The sequence below is a fragment of the Taurulus bubalis genome (genome assembly GCF_910589615.1).
Source record: "Taurulus bubalis genome assembly, chromosome: 15".
NCBI classification, from domain to species: Eukaryota; Metazoa; Chordata; class Actinopteri; order Perciformes; family Cottidae; genus Taurulus; species Taurulus bubalis.
In genome coordinates, this window is record NC_136603.1 from 21,894,545 (window position 1) to 21,908,921 (window position 14,377).

The window sequence follows — 14,377 nt, forward strand, 5'->3', positions numbered from 1 at the left end:
CTCAAAAAAGTTTTTCCTCATCCAAATGAATTGTGTTCTCCACGCACTCCTGTTATTGGAAACAATCAAAGCACCTTTGCACAGCTCGTGAGAGTTGCACATTTCTCGAGAACAAGCACCTTTTTGTTGCCTCCAATGAGCCGACAGCGCAGCTAATCCAGTGGTGGTGTGAGATCACCGCCCTAATGAAGTGGCCTGCAGCGGGCTGTTCATCGGAAAATCAATGGCCGCTGCATACGTCTGCTCGTGACTGTAATGACCAAAGAGCTAACTGAGAGAGAGAGAGAGAGAGAGAGAGAGAGAGAGAGAGAGAGAGAGAGAGAGAGAGAGAGAGAGAGAGAGAGAGACTAACACTGAGTAATGAGCTAACAAGGGTGCTGCTTACTCAAGAGGTCACATCGAAACACTTTGACCGACGCCGGCCTGCTAGCGCTTCAGGGTCATAAACCCAAATATATATATATATATATATATATATATATATATATATATATATATCATATTAAACAGTAATTGAGTTTGAAATGAGGAGAATTTGTTCAAGGTAATAAACCGACATGCATCCAGTGTCACTGCGTTTGGTCTGCTGTGCAGCGGCTTAGGCAACCAGCAGAGTGCCGTCCATCAGCGGTGCGAGGCTCCGTGTGTGGGAGATGGAGAGCGGGGGAGGGGGTGGGGGTGGGGGGGGGGGGGGGGTTAGAGGGAAACAGGGTAGATTAAGATCACCTTTCCATTTGCTGCGCTCCGAAATGAAATGGCCATCCCAGGTGTGTGGGGGAGTTGGGAGGAGGGGAGGAGGGCAGTGGAGTGTTGAGGCATCTCATTTCTCTCTCGCTACTATACCCGCCCTCCCGGCCCCCACCGAAATCCCTCGAATGAAAAAAAAAAAAGAGGGAAAGGGAGCAGGTGAAGATTGAGGCCAGTACGAGCAGCAGAAGGAAAAAAAAACATACATACATACATATATATATATATATATATATATATATATATATGTCAGCGTCTGCTGATCTCGTTGCTTTTTTTCTGGTTGTGCTTTATTTGTAATGCATTTCAAAGTGTGAACTGAGACTGCCAGCGCACAGCCGCATCCATGACCTCAGGTCCACCATGTCTCCACGTTGGCTGATGGCCTCGTGCCGAAGGAGGCGATAGCGACTAGCTGGAGCGGAAGGATAAAGCCCAACCCTGAACAGACCAGCCGGATCAATTAGAAGTGGCAAAACGAGTGAAACTCTGAGACCAAGACGTTGACCTCGTACACCGGTGACATCATCCACGCCTGCGTGTGTAGCTGTCCGCACGCCGTATGAACCCAACATATTTCACAAGAGAAACGTGTGTAAAGAAAATACAAAAATTGCAACAAAGCCAGTCGGCGAGAGCGGGGTTTTAGCTTTATCGCGCCTGTGCTGTGACTTGTCGTTCTCTCAGCACACGCGAGCTGTGAAGACAGATCCTGCTTAAAGCCGTCTCTGGGCGTTCGCTCGCACGGCGCTGGGGAAAGACATTTTCTGTGAGAGCGAGAGTTCAGCTAAAGCAAACTTAGTAGCAGGCTGCGTGTACAATCTCCGCTTTCCCTCTCATCTCCCCTCTCTCACGCACACGCCCCCCCCAAAATAAGGCACTGTAACAGACGGACTGTGCTTTGTTCCCGATGTGGAGCGCCCCAGAGCTACCGGGTGCATCTGTGTCACAGGCCGGACCTGCCGCCGCCACGGGGGGCCGGGGGTGAGGGAGAAGGCGATGGAAGGGAGGGGGGCAGTGAATTATGGGAGAAACATGAGGAAGTGTTGAGGAAGATGATAGCAAAGAGAAGTGGGTGAGGGTGGGGGCTGGTTGGAGTCGCTGGCAGGAGCAGCGGCTAGGGAAGCGAGCGAGGGGAGTTGAAGAGGTTGATGGGGGCGGGGTGGGAGGAGGGAGTCAGAGAAGCGAGAGAGGGTAGAGAGGGGATATGGACCCGAGCCAAGGCCCGGTGGAGCGCAAAGCACACGGTGCAAGAATGCCAACAGACCCCCTCCAACCCCAGCCCCCACCCGGCCCTCTCCCAAAGAGAGGGGAGGAAGGAGAGAAAAAGGGAACGCAAGGGAAGGAAACAGCTAGGGAGAAGAATATTGCAAATCATAGACAAACGAGTGCAAACGCACCAAAAGGGGCGGAGCTGTGAGGTGACGTGAGATGAGCTCTTCTTGTGCTTTGGCCTCTTGTTGCGTGAGCCGCTGGCCTCTTTGCTCACTTCCCTCTTCTGTGCCCCTGGACCCCCCACCCCCAACGTGACACATTGGCCTGATAAGCAGCCCTCCGGCCGCTGGCTTCAGCCGGCACACACTCCTCCGCTTCCTCTCTCTGTGCAGACACTTTTTTCAGCAAAAGTGCATGGCCAACCATGTTCACGACCAATGCTAAGAGAACGCATGCCTGAAGAAGTAAAAAAAAAGAATAAAGAAGAAGTGTTTGAGTGTGCACTTTGCAGAGTCTGGGAAATAAAGGGGGTTATTATATATGTGTGTTTGGGAATGAAACATTCCTGCCGTTGTAGACACAATAGAGCCACAGCTGAATCACAGCTGATTTTCTAACCTCAGTCTGCTTCACGTTAAGCTGCGTCTGCTCATGACCTCATCTCGTTGGCCTCATTCCGGTCCTGGGAGCCCATTCACACGGTTCCCTGCAGAGTTAACGCTTAAAGAGTGACTGCGCCCAGAGAAGTAACGGCTAGTTTGAGTGGTCGAACGAGTCGAGGAGACTTGGAACCTTTAAAACCCCCACAGAGTGCAGTGCTGCCCTACGAAGCCAGAACGCATAGACAACCTATTTAGAATCAGACATGTTGGCATCTGTTTCACTGTGTGGAAGATGTGATGTCATAGAAATGTGTAAAGTAGAGGGGGAAAAACTACAAAAAAACTAGCTAGCAAAAAGCTAATATAACTATTCTTGAACTGTTTCCTGCAATAATGAAAACAAATCTATTTTGATAATTCAACATTTGTAACTGATGTAACTGAAGAAGAAAAAAAGTTAAAAGCTACATGTCTTAGATGCCATTTGGATCATCATCATCATCATCACAACACCTTCAAACTTCAAACCCTTTCTTCTGTTCAAATGTCACCGCTGTCGGCAGAGTGCTGCAATGCTTTTCAAAACCTCCACACGAAGTCCCTCCTCAAGATGAGCCAGTGGAAAACTCAGAGTGAAGAAGCTCCCACGCTGCGTTCCCCTCTCTGTTCAGATGAACTCTCAGATTACCTAAATGGCAGTGCTGATTTGCCTAAATGTGTGGAGCAGCAATTTAGTACGGCACAAAGTTGTGCGTTCAAAAGAGACGGATCAAAGTCTCTGGAAACAAAAACTACATCTCCCAGAATGCAACAAATGCTTTCCCCCCCTCTTTTTTCTTCATTAGAGCGTCCCAGACAGATAAATGTCCACATCTTTCAAATTGATGTCCCACATTTGTAACACAGACATATCATTTACACATAACTCCCTCCAGAGCCGAGGACGACGTCATCTCTGTGAACTCTGCAGATTAATGTAGAATCTGTCGGCAACTGGACTAGACTTTGGCATCGCGAGCGTTCTGGATCCCGTCGGTTGTCCGTGTGGTCTTGACCAATCACGTTGGAGCAGGCTTTGGTTGAATGCATGTACAGTCCTTGAGGGATGCAGAAGAGGCGGAACACATTGGCCGAAATGCAGCGTGAGGAACCTGTCGATGATTTAGCTCGTCATTACGCGTCGTCTCTCACCTACAAACTCAAATGTGGCATCTCAAGTTGCTAAAGGACCGGAGACGAGGAGCAGCGCGGAATAGCCCGTTATCCGTCGTCTGACCGCTAGCTGATGGGCTCTGAGATGGCAGAAGAGCCATAACTGAGTAGGGCCCGCCACAAAGAGTAAACAGACCTTCATGTCTAAAAAATAATAATGGAGTTCCCTTTAAAGACCTCCTAACCCCGAACAGCGAACACCAGTGACGCCGCCATTTAGTTTCCAGTGTGTGAGCAAGGTGTGTGTTTTCTCCCTCAGACTTCAACTCCTGGAGGTAACTGTGATGGACATGGTCTGTTTTTTTTCATCTTCTTCCTCGTCTTCTTCTAGTCGGTCCTGGCACTCTGTGAATGGTCTCAGAATTTCCATTTCTTAAGCCGTGTTTTCCTTGGCAGGAGCAGCGAGCGGACTCTTTCGGATGCTTCTGGGACATTTCTGAACGCGGCTCAAGAGAGCAGAGTGCTGCTGCCTCGCCGCTCGCCGAAGCGCGGACTTCACTAAACCCCCCGACAAGCACACAATGGCACCAGACCGCAGTTTACATGCACTACCCCTTTAGGGTTAAAAACCCCTTAGAGATGCACTCAGCTGATGCACTTTACCTCAAAACACCCTGTCCTGTTTTCCTTTGGGAACAGCTTTCTCCATGAAAACAGTTATTATTAGACGGAGCACACTGCTCGTGCACTAGATGTTTTCATCTCTCGGACATACTGCCAAACTCGGGCAGCTTATCAGGTTCCATCAATTCAGACTGAACGTCGTCCTCTATCTGCCTGACGCTGTGCAGGCTTCGCTTGTCGTTTGGATTTGATGTGGCGAGCTCTGGACAACTCAAGACCCACCGCATGGTTCCCTCTCTACATCACAAGAAACTGGGAAGCACTTAATAGAGGGGGATTTTATTTAAAGAGCCCATGAACGAAGTATGCTAAGACTTGGCTAAAATGGTGGTAAAAAAATACTAAAAAGGGTCACGGACTGAGATTCAAAAGATGCACATTAAACCATTGTGCACATGCAGGCTGAACGGAGGAGTATTGATCGCATTGAGAATACAAATCAAGCTCCCATTGTGGAGAAAACTAGCTTTGAGGGAAAAACATTTTATAAAAAAATGCACATTTGTAACCCAGATTAGAAGAGAAAAAACAGGCCCAGTGTGGAAGTCTCCGAGGACCACACACCTTCTGCCTTCACAGGTTGAGATGATCTATTCACGGTGGACAGTGACGTCATAATGCGAGGTAACGCATGTCATGCCAAACAAGTGTTCCCTCATTTACGGTCTGCATTCAAACGAAAAGTACATTTGCTGTTTGATTAAAGAGCAGCGAACTCATGTTCCTGAGCTCAGCAACTGGGAGGAAACCAGCAGCATTTAAAAGAGAGTTGATAACCATGCAAATGCAAATACACACACACACACAGTCACACACACGAATACGCAAACACCACACACTTGCACACCAGTAAGGCCCGCGGAAGTTCCCATATTCTGGTGGATTGCCCTTGGGTCCTTGCTATTTCTGCCAGGGGCAGGAGGATCCTGTGTCAGTAATCCTGTCGGGATGAGGGGGATGAGGTTGCCGGATGCAGCTCATGTCCACTGCCTTCACCACCACACGCACACACATACACGTGCATGCACACACACACACACAAACACACACGTATACACATGGACATAAATTGTCGGAGTGGACACTACATACAGCGCCTCCGCTGTGTCAGTATGTTTACAACAATGTTTTTAATAAAAGGTGCTCAAACAGTGGGCTGAAACGCAGCTAAACAATCTCACGTATAAGTATTGTCACTGGCACACACTTTATAAAGCCGAGCAGATGCCAGTTAAATAGAAGTTGTCTCAATAATAACACCTCAACCAGATATGTCTCTACTGTCTCTTTAAAATGTCAAATGCTCGGATACAAGAAAAAAAGAAAAACTCACCTTGAATTTTTCTATTAGCCTGTATAAAATATCCCTTTTCTCAATAGGTCAAAGATGAAATCTTCTGTGATTTTTCTTCTTTTTTTTAAGCTTTTTGCGAAAGCTCCCCCACCTCCGCTAATACCACCTCCGTCCTTTTTCTAAGGCCTTGTGAAACTGTGGGAAATGAAGAAGCCGCTTATTCTGAGAGGAAACACTCAAAGCGAAAAAGAAGAGTCAGACACTGTCTGGTTTGTCTGTCTCCGTCTGTGTGTCAAACCAACTTCTTACAGAGCTGACTTCCTGAGTCCCTGCTCCGCTTTGCAATCTAGCTACACACCACACACACACACACACACACACACACACACACACACACCTTGTGACCTCTACCTGCAACCACAGTGAACCATATTTATATTCGATTAAGAGACAGACGCACACAACTCTGTCGCTCAACATTTCAGCTCTGCTCGTGAAAGAAGAATATAGATGCCCATTCAACACAAACAGCCACCCACACACACCTACAGTGTGCACACACACGCTAACAACACACACACACACACACACCCTCCTCCACAGTGCTCCACAGAGAGGTAAACAGAAGAGTCTGACATCCTCTTGCATCATGTTGCCTCAAATGCGGCAGAGAAACAGCTAAACAAGCTGTGACCGTGACGGCTCTAAAGTGAGGTGGCATTACCCAAGAGAGCTTCCACTTAGAAGTCAAAGCAATTTGTGACACAATCCCAGACCGGTTTATGACCAATTGGAGATAATTTTTCATGTCATGGAATCAGAAGGAGCGACTTAAATATTCCGTGCGAGGGCTGGATTCGGTTCGGTGCCACAGAAACCGCAAACAAATGCCACCAAACGGCTCCTCAGAGAGCCGATAACGCCACGAGGTCGCCTCGCCTCCATGTAAATCGGGTGACCTCTCTGGAACACACGCGCACACACACGCACACACACACACACACACACACACACACACGCACACACCTCTGTAAATGCAGTAGGGTCAGTGGCTGTGTGTCTAAAATAGCCTCTGACACAAAAACCTCACTTGGACCAAGGGGGGGTGGGGTGGAGCCGAGCGAAGCGGGATAATCGCCCGTTGGTGGATGCGGGGCTTTCAGGGACACACTGCGATATTCTCTGCATGTTTATGGAGAAATGTACGGTACGAACTGGAGGGAGACAGAGAGAGAAAGAGGCCGGGTCCGGTGAATCATTACCAAAAGAAGAAGGAGAAAGGAAATGCACTCAGGGACTCTGTTCCGAGTCCCCTTATTTACTCTCAGTGCACAGGTCCCCGGTTGAGGTGACCACGCTGCAGCGCTTAATGATCGTCTAAAACCGACAGAGGTGCATTGTGGGCACGGCCCCGGAAAGAATTCACAGGGAGTATAATACAAGAACAAAAAAAAACGGTGAATACTCTCTTACGCGAGGAAACCACAACAAAAAAACTGCTGTCGAAAAACCCACGTTAAGAATAAAAGCCCACGAGGTGGTGAAGGTGTAACGAGGTGGAGGCCCGCCGCTCGCTCAAAGGTCAGAGCTGCCATTCAGTGAGCGGCGGAGGGTCAGAGGGGAACCCCGCTCTCGGCTCTGGTCCTACCGGGGCAGAGGTGTGATGCATTAGATTAGCCCGCCGCACAATGACCTGCATCCTTCCAACCCACCCACATATACTCTCTCTCTCTCATTCTCTCTTTCTCTCTCACTCTTCCTGCCTCCCCCGAGGGGAGGCCAGTACACTCCAGCCCTAATGGGCGATTCTTGGGAGTAGGCTACTGCCTTTCATCCCCCGAGGCTCCGACAGTGTATGAGTATGCGTGTGTGCTCGCTTGTGTTGCAACATGTATGACTGAATGTGTGTGTGTGTGTGTTTTTGAGCGACCCCCCCACCCCAACATATGCACTGTGTGCATACCACTCACAATGGCCTAGCCTACTGAATGCACCGCGGCACATGTGCACTCACATGCACTCTCAAAGCTCGACCTAGATGTTTTACAATAGCGATGCACAATGCGAGCGTGCAGAGGCACCGACACACTGACTCATCTACTATCCACACTGTGTGCAAGTTGCATCGGAACAATATCAGCTCAGGCACTTAAACGCACTTAAACACGCTCTTTTCTTTTTTTCTTCTTTTTTGCATTTCTTCCTGTGCCCTTTTTTTTCCTCACTCATTATCTCCTGCGAGACACAAAAAAAGGTTGTATGCATACACACACAAACACACGTGCGTTTGACTTTCCACGCTCTTGGTGCAGCACCCGCACTCGACCCGACACAACCGAACGGCCAATAACGGGCCGACCAAAACCTTTCCGACGCGCTGGCGCTTTTTTGGGGGGGTTTTGTTGTTGTTGCATCAAACGCCTGCGCGGTTATTCTCGCTCACCGAGTTTTTCCCCCTCGGTTTGACCCATTGCAGCTCTCCAGCTCTCACTCAATAAAAGCCGGCAGCTGTGTTTACCTCCATTACTCATGCGCTCACGCCTTCACCTCCATCATCTTTACCCTCCCCTTGCTTAGCCGCGCCGCGCCGATACCGCGGACCGACATTTCTACGGCCAAAGGAGTGTGTGGAATGCCACGACCCCCCCTAACAAAATGGATTCCACATGTTGTTTGCGTAATCTCCTTGACGTGCAGCACAACTGGAATCAAAGTGCGCTGCAGCATCCTTCACGCAGGTCTGCTGGAACCATCTGCGCTGACGCTGGAGAGGTTGCGGCTCCCCAAAGGTTCTGCAACTCTTCATGTAAAACCAGCTGAAGGGTCCAATCCTCTGAAAATGCTGACGTTGAATGCTCTTCCATCCTCTTTTCTTGGCTTCCTTCCATTTCTCCTTCCTGCTGTCCACCAGCTAAAGGGGGAAACTCTCTCTTGGCCCTTCCATTGACATACCTTTCCCTCCTCGCTGTGGAAACATGTCGAGCAGCCTTAACATCAGAGTTTGGGTTTAGGGGGCGTGGGGGCTCTGCTAAATTAGTCACTTCCAGTAAGCACTGAGTGTGCTGCTCTAGAGATGGTGTCATTACTGGAGAGAGAAAAAACTTGGATCGCTGAGCTGGTCAGGCAACATTATCTTGCCTCCCTTTGTTGGCAATTTTTCTTTCTATCGAAAGACAAGCTTGGTTGCTCTCCAGAGGGTTCTCACTGTGGAAGGAATCAACAGAGCAACGCAGTAGAAATTCTGAATACTCACGGTGACGTTTGAGAAGCGGAAATCGCCCGTTTTACATCGTAGTTCCCTCTGTCTGGGTTCACTTTTTGGACTAGCAGCCTCAGATTCACTGTTGCACAACACTTTCCGCACTCTCTCTCTCACTCTCTCTCTCTCTCTCAGTCACACAAAACACACACACATGCACGCTCTGGCACTCCATGTACAACCTCAACTGAAATTTTGGTAAACAAACGTGGGCTGGACACCGGAGGGTCGAAGGTTGAATCCACAAGAGAGATAGCGGAGGGAGAGAACATTTTGTCATCTTCTGACATGGTGAAATAACAGCACCGGGGGGAGGCCAGCCAACAGCCGCCGCCTATGAATGCAGGAAGTCCAACGCATGGAACTGCCGACGACAAAACTTATACCTGCAAAACTTGTAACCCTCTTGACAGGTATATACTGGTACATCCATCGCCCGTCTCTTTGGGTGCCGCCTGCCTCACACATTGCGTTTGCGTGTCCTTGACACGTTAGTCTATTGTAAGAGCTGTGCGTGGGTCGTTGTGTACATGTGTTGGGGGGAGGGGGTCTTCCAGGGTTTGACGCAACGCTGTGGCGCTGCACCTCGAGCACACCCGACCTCCACGACCTGCCTCGCTCCCTTTGTGGCTTCACAGCCGCAGACCCCGAATGAGTCCAGCTGCACAGCGCACACTGCAGTGTATCCGCAATCAATGACGATACACTCCATAACACCCACATGGATCCGTGGTACAGCAGTCAGTCAATACGGCAGCGGTTAACCCAGCCGATTAGGGGCCGTGGGGGGTGGGACGCTCCCCGTCTCCCCGGGTGAGACGGTGAGCGTACGTGTTCCCTTCAGGACTGCACATACTAGAGCAGCGCGCTGCTATCCTTCCTGAAAGATTCCGTCTGTCAACGCGCGTCCAATTTGTGCGTTGGTGATCTGTGGCGGACAGATGATGCCTTTGGTGGAGGGGGGGAATCCCGCCGCGCAATTAAGTGAGCCGGGCGCAGCGGCGATGATGGACAGATAGAGTCTATCTGTTGGTGATTGGCTTTTTAATTGAGTCCCCCCCCCTCCCACCTGCACTGATCTCTATCGTAAGCTCTTGCTGAGGTGGGGGGTTGAGCCATTGAAGGAATCACAGTGGGAGTGGAGCAGCTTGATGCTGCTCCTGTCGGGGGACAACTAGGTACCATGACTTATTGTTTGTGATAATACCTGTACAGTTTGATTTACAAGCGTATGTACGGCATTAACAAGCCAGTTAGACGTTGTCATCTCAAGGTGAAGGCCCTGGTTGGGTGGAGAGAGAGCGGCAAACACACAAAACGCATCGCTGCATCCTAACAAGGAAAACGACAGCATCCGTCAGCAAATACTCAAGAACTCTCTCCAATTCCAAACCAAGCCGGTTTTGTGGTTAAACCTAACCTGATCATATAATAACCTGATCTCCATAATAGCGTTAAGATGTCTCGATATAGACATGCCGATCAGGGTGTCCGATCCAAAAAAAGGGGACACACAATGTGTTTGTTTTAAGTATTGACCAAATGTACTCGACGTGACGTACAGCGTTGGATGCAAGCGTGACAAAAAATTTTAAATTGCCAAAGTGATTCAGGTTATTTTTTAAATTATTTTTGCTAAAGATGCCGGAGGAAACATTTGAAGAGGACACAACAACGAGACGGCAGTTAGGAGTGGAAATTACATATCACTGATTCAAAACTTGCATTCTCTCTCCTAGCCATCAGGGGGCGACAAAAAAAAGAAGTCAGATTGTATAGAAGTCTCTGAGAAAGTGACTCTACTTCTCTTGATTTATTCCCTCAGTAAACATTGTAAACATGAGTTTATGTTTCAATCTCTAGTTTCAAGTCTTCTTCAATACAGATGCTGTTCATTTATTAAATGATGGTCCATTTAGAGTCAAATAGACCATAAAGGGCTTTAGGGCGGGGCTACAAGGTGATTGACAGGTCGCTATCACGGCGTTGTCCGGTCTGGGAGTTGTTTGTTTTTCACTCTTAGAACTTGAACCCTTTCACAGTGTGTTTTCAGTTCATGAAGGTTAATTGTAAATGGTCGCCATAATTTTTTTTTACAAAATGCTGAACTCGAGATTTCAAACCCATCGTGCACAAACCAATGGACACGGTGACTCCGCCCACTTTTTATATACAGGTTCAAGCCTTTATTGTAATTTCAGTAAAACAATTTGGTAGTAAAATCATTTTTTAAGATGTTTCCATGGCCTTCGTGGTCTTCAATATGCTTTGAACATACTCGACAAAAGTCGCGTATTCGCTATGTGACAATGCCGGTTCATTAAAGGTTTGTTCCTACAGGTACGGAACGCCGCTAGTGGCAGCGACCACCATCTAACTCTGACCGTGACGCCTCCACACACGCGCCGATACACGCCGACATGCCCCGCTCTCGCCCCGTTTCGTTTTTTCGGAGCCCCGATGCCACTGTTCCCTCGCTGCTCACGGAGTCTTCCCCGCATGTGTGGTAATGTCAGCCTGCTTATTCATGCACGGGGAGAAGGGCCCTTTGTAAATGGATTTAAGTGAGAGTTTAAATGGGCTCTAATCTCACTCGCTGAACATCCGTGAGCTGCAGGGGGTCTCATCCCCACACACACACACACACACATGACCAAACCCCCACTTAAATGCACACACACTCTCTGTCACACAGTTAAAGGCAAGGTTGGGCCTCTCTGCAACGCGGGGGTAAAGTCACAGAGGTCAGTGCTGAGTTTCCACATCAAACCCAGGAGCAGAGGCCAGATTCTCACCCCCCTCGCCTCCTCCTCCCCTCTCTCCTGCTCCCTCCCCTCGGCACACACACCCTCCCTCCCCTTGCTGGATGTACAAATGCCTTTGCTGTCAGCTCTGCCCTGGTCCCCTGTAATTGAAAATAACAGCCAAGGGCCAGCCCCCCGGCCGCGCTCCCCAACCTGGTGGCTCCCCTGCCTCTCTGACAGCCACCCATCAATACCAATGACTATTACCCGGGAAGTGAGAGCGCTGTCGATGACATCCAAGACACCACCCCTGCAACACTCCCACACACACACGCGCACGCACACACACACACACACACACACCCCCAGTGTCCTTCCTCCGCTACCCGAGCCTCCTAATGTTTAACCCGTTGCTAACAGCCTCGTTTCTCTGTCTCTACGCTGCTACAGTATCGGCAACGGTGGGCAAACAAGCCTGTCTCTCTCTCTCTCTCTTACACACACACACACACATCACAATGCTTCACACATATGCACACACACACAACTCTCTCAAGGCATGCACACGAAACTCTGACACGCAGCAAACTTTTCGTTCTTTTTTGCTTTCACAGCGAGAAGTGTTGAGAGTTTGGTGCCGTCTCACTGCACTCCTCTTGTATCCCCCCACCACACACACACACACACACACGCACACACACACACACACCACCGAGACACTCGAGTCAGTACCGTTCTACACCGCCGCCACTCTGCTCTGGCTGATATGTTCAGAAGTTTCTCTCGAGGTTGAATAAGTGAGCCGTGCGAGGGTTTGGGTTGGGGGTCAGGATGCGTTCACGCTTGTGTCATGACAGCTTATTACACATTCACGTTGGGGAAATGTGTGTTTCAGGTCCAGTCAGCACCATGCCGGGGTCTCTTGTTTCCCCCACCGCACACACCACCCCCAAACACACACACACACACACACACACGGACAGACACCAAACACAATGCCATAGGTGATCTGAGCTGTCACGTCTGCTTTGACAGGGAAATGACAGCTGAACGAGACGCACTGAACTACAAGCACAAAGCCCAGTGACGTGACACACACACACACACACACACACACACACACACACACACACACACACACACACACACGCAGCACACAGCCAGCCAGCAGGGGAACAGGACGGAAAAGAAATGCACAGACCTTGTCAGAAGCTGCAGAGCCGGTGGAGACTGTTTTTCCCTTCCTACAATCCTCTGTCTCCTCTCCTCCTCTCCCTCTCCTCTCACTCCGCTTGTGTGTGTGTGTGTGTGTGTGTGTGTGTGTGTGTGTGTGTGTGTGTGTGTGTGTGTGTGTGTGTGTGTGTGTGTGTGTGTGTGTGAGACAGTGAGTGAGTGCATGTGAGTGAGCAGCTCCCTCCCCTTCTGCCTCTCAGCTGCTCGGCTCAGGCAGTTCTCAGGAAATGAATGGGAGCGCACAGAGAACTGTTGTACTTGCAAACGACTTACCCCGAGTCACATGATCCGCTAAATGTAGGGTGGGCCGGTGGGTGGAGGCTTCATAAGCGAAGGGGAAGACAATATACTCTAAGCTTTAACAGCATGCATCGAATTACACGGGGGCCACTCCGGGGAGGTTTCCGACGCGTCCGCTCTCTGCCAGCCCGAGCTCCTCACTCCCTCTGCCGCTGCCGGAGCGGCGGACAGCCCCGGGTGTGTGTGTGTGTGTGGGGGGGGGGGGGGCGCGGCGGGGGCGCCTCCCCGTTTAAAGGGGACGGGGAGGCGGTGGACGGGAAAGACAAGGAGTGGTGGGTGGGGGACAAGTTCATTATTTTAACTGTTTGGTTTGTAGTTTTTTTTTTTTTTTTCGAGAATGGGAATTTCAAATGTTATGACAATCGTAAATACAATCTAATTGGATCCAATATTTTCCTGAAAGCATTTTAATTGACTTTGATTGAAGCTGAAAGGGTCGGTCTTCATTGTGGATCAGAAAGTTAGTTTGATTAGTTCATTTAATTAGTTAATTCAAGTTGCCACAAATGTGAGTCATGTTTTTAGTAAACTGGATAAAAAAAATAAAAAAACGTAATTTATCTGTGGGACTGCTGATCATTCAATAATAAAAGCAGGTTCATTGTTGTGTATTTATTGGGGCCCTGTTTTTCAATATTTACCGAAGAGAAATTTTTGATTCATGCAGAAAAATAAGTGGATTTTTAATATATCTATCGTTTAATCATTAATAGATATAGGTCTTGTTCTTACACCTGTGTCTCCAAAGATCACAGCTTTGACCTCGAGAAAAATTAACTTGATCACAAATAATGTACTTTGCATACACTATCAATTATTTAAGTACTACATTAATTATCAAAATGAATAAAGTGATTAATTGATTAATCGCCTGCTCTATAAAATGTCAAATATTGTTGGTTTATTAAATTCAGTTAAAAGATAGATATTGGAATCAAGATATTCACTTCACTTTTATGGAAGTCTGTGGAAAGAAGCACATTTTTAGAAACTGGACGCAGTGGATTTGGGGAATTTGTGCTGTAGAAAATGACCAAAACAATTCAATTGATGATTGTAATAGTTGCAAATAATTGTTTTGCTCATCAACTAATCAGTTAATCTCCTAATCGTTACAGCTGCAACTGGCTGAACTCCATCAATACTC

The 14,377-nt window shown here is 48.7% G+C and overlaps 1 protein-coding gene across 1 annotated transcript in view; it reads right to left on the bottom strand.

Moving 5' to 3' along the window:
• Nucleotides 1-13,298, bottom strand: part of klf12b (Kruppel like factor 12b) — a gene marked incomplete at both ends in the record, with an annotated part of 35,453 nt that extends 22,155 nt beyond the window's left edge. The window contains 2 exon segments of the mRNA XM_079230891.1: nt 13,204-13,265; nt 13,267-13,298. Of these exon segments, the coding sequence (XP_079087017.1) occupies nt 13,204-13,265; nt 13,267-13,298 (94 nt within the window).
• Nucleotides 13,299-14,377: the final 1,079 nt, after the last annotated feature.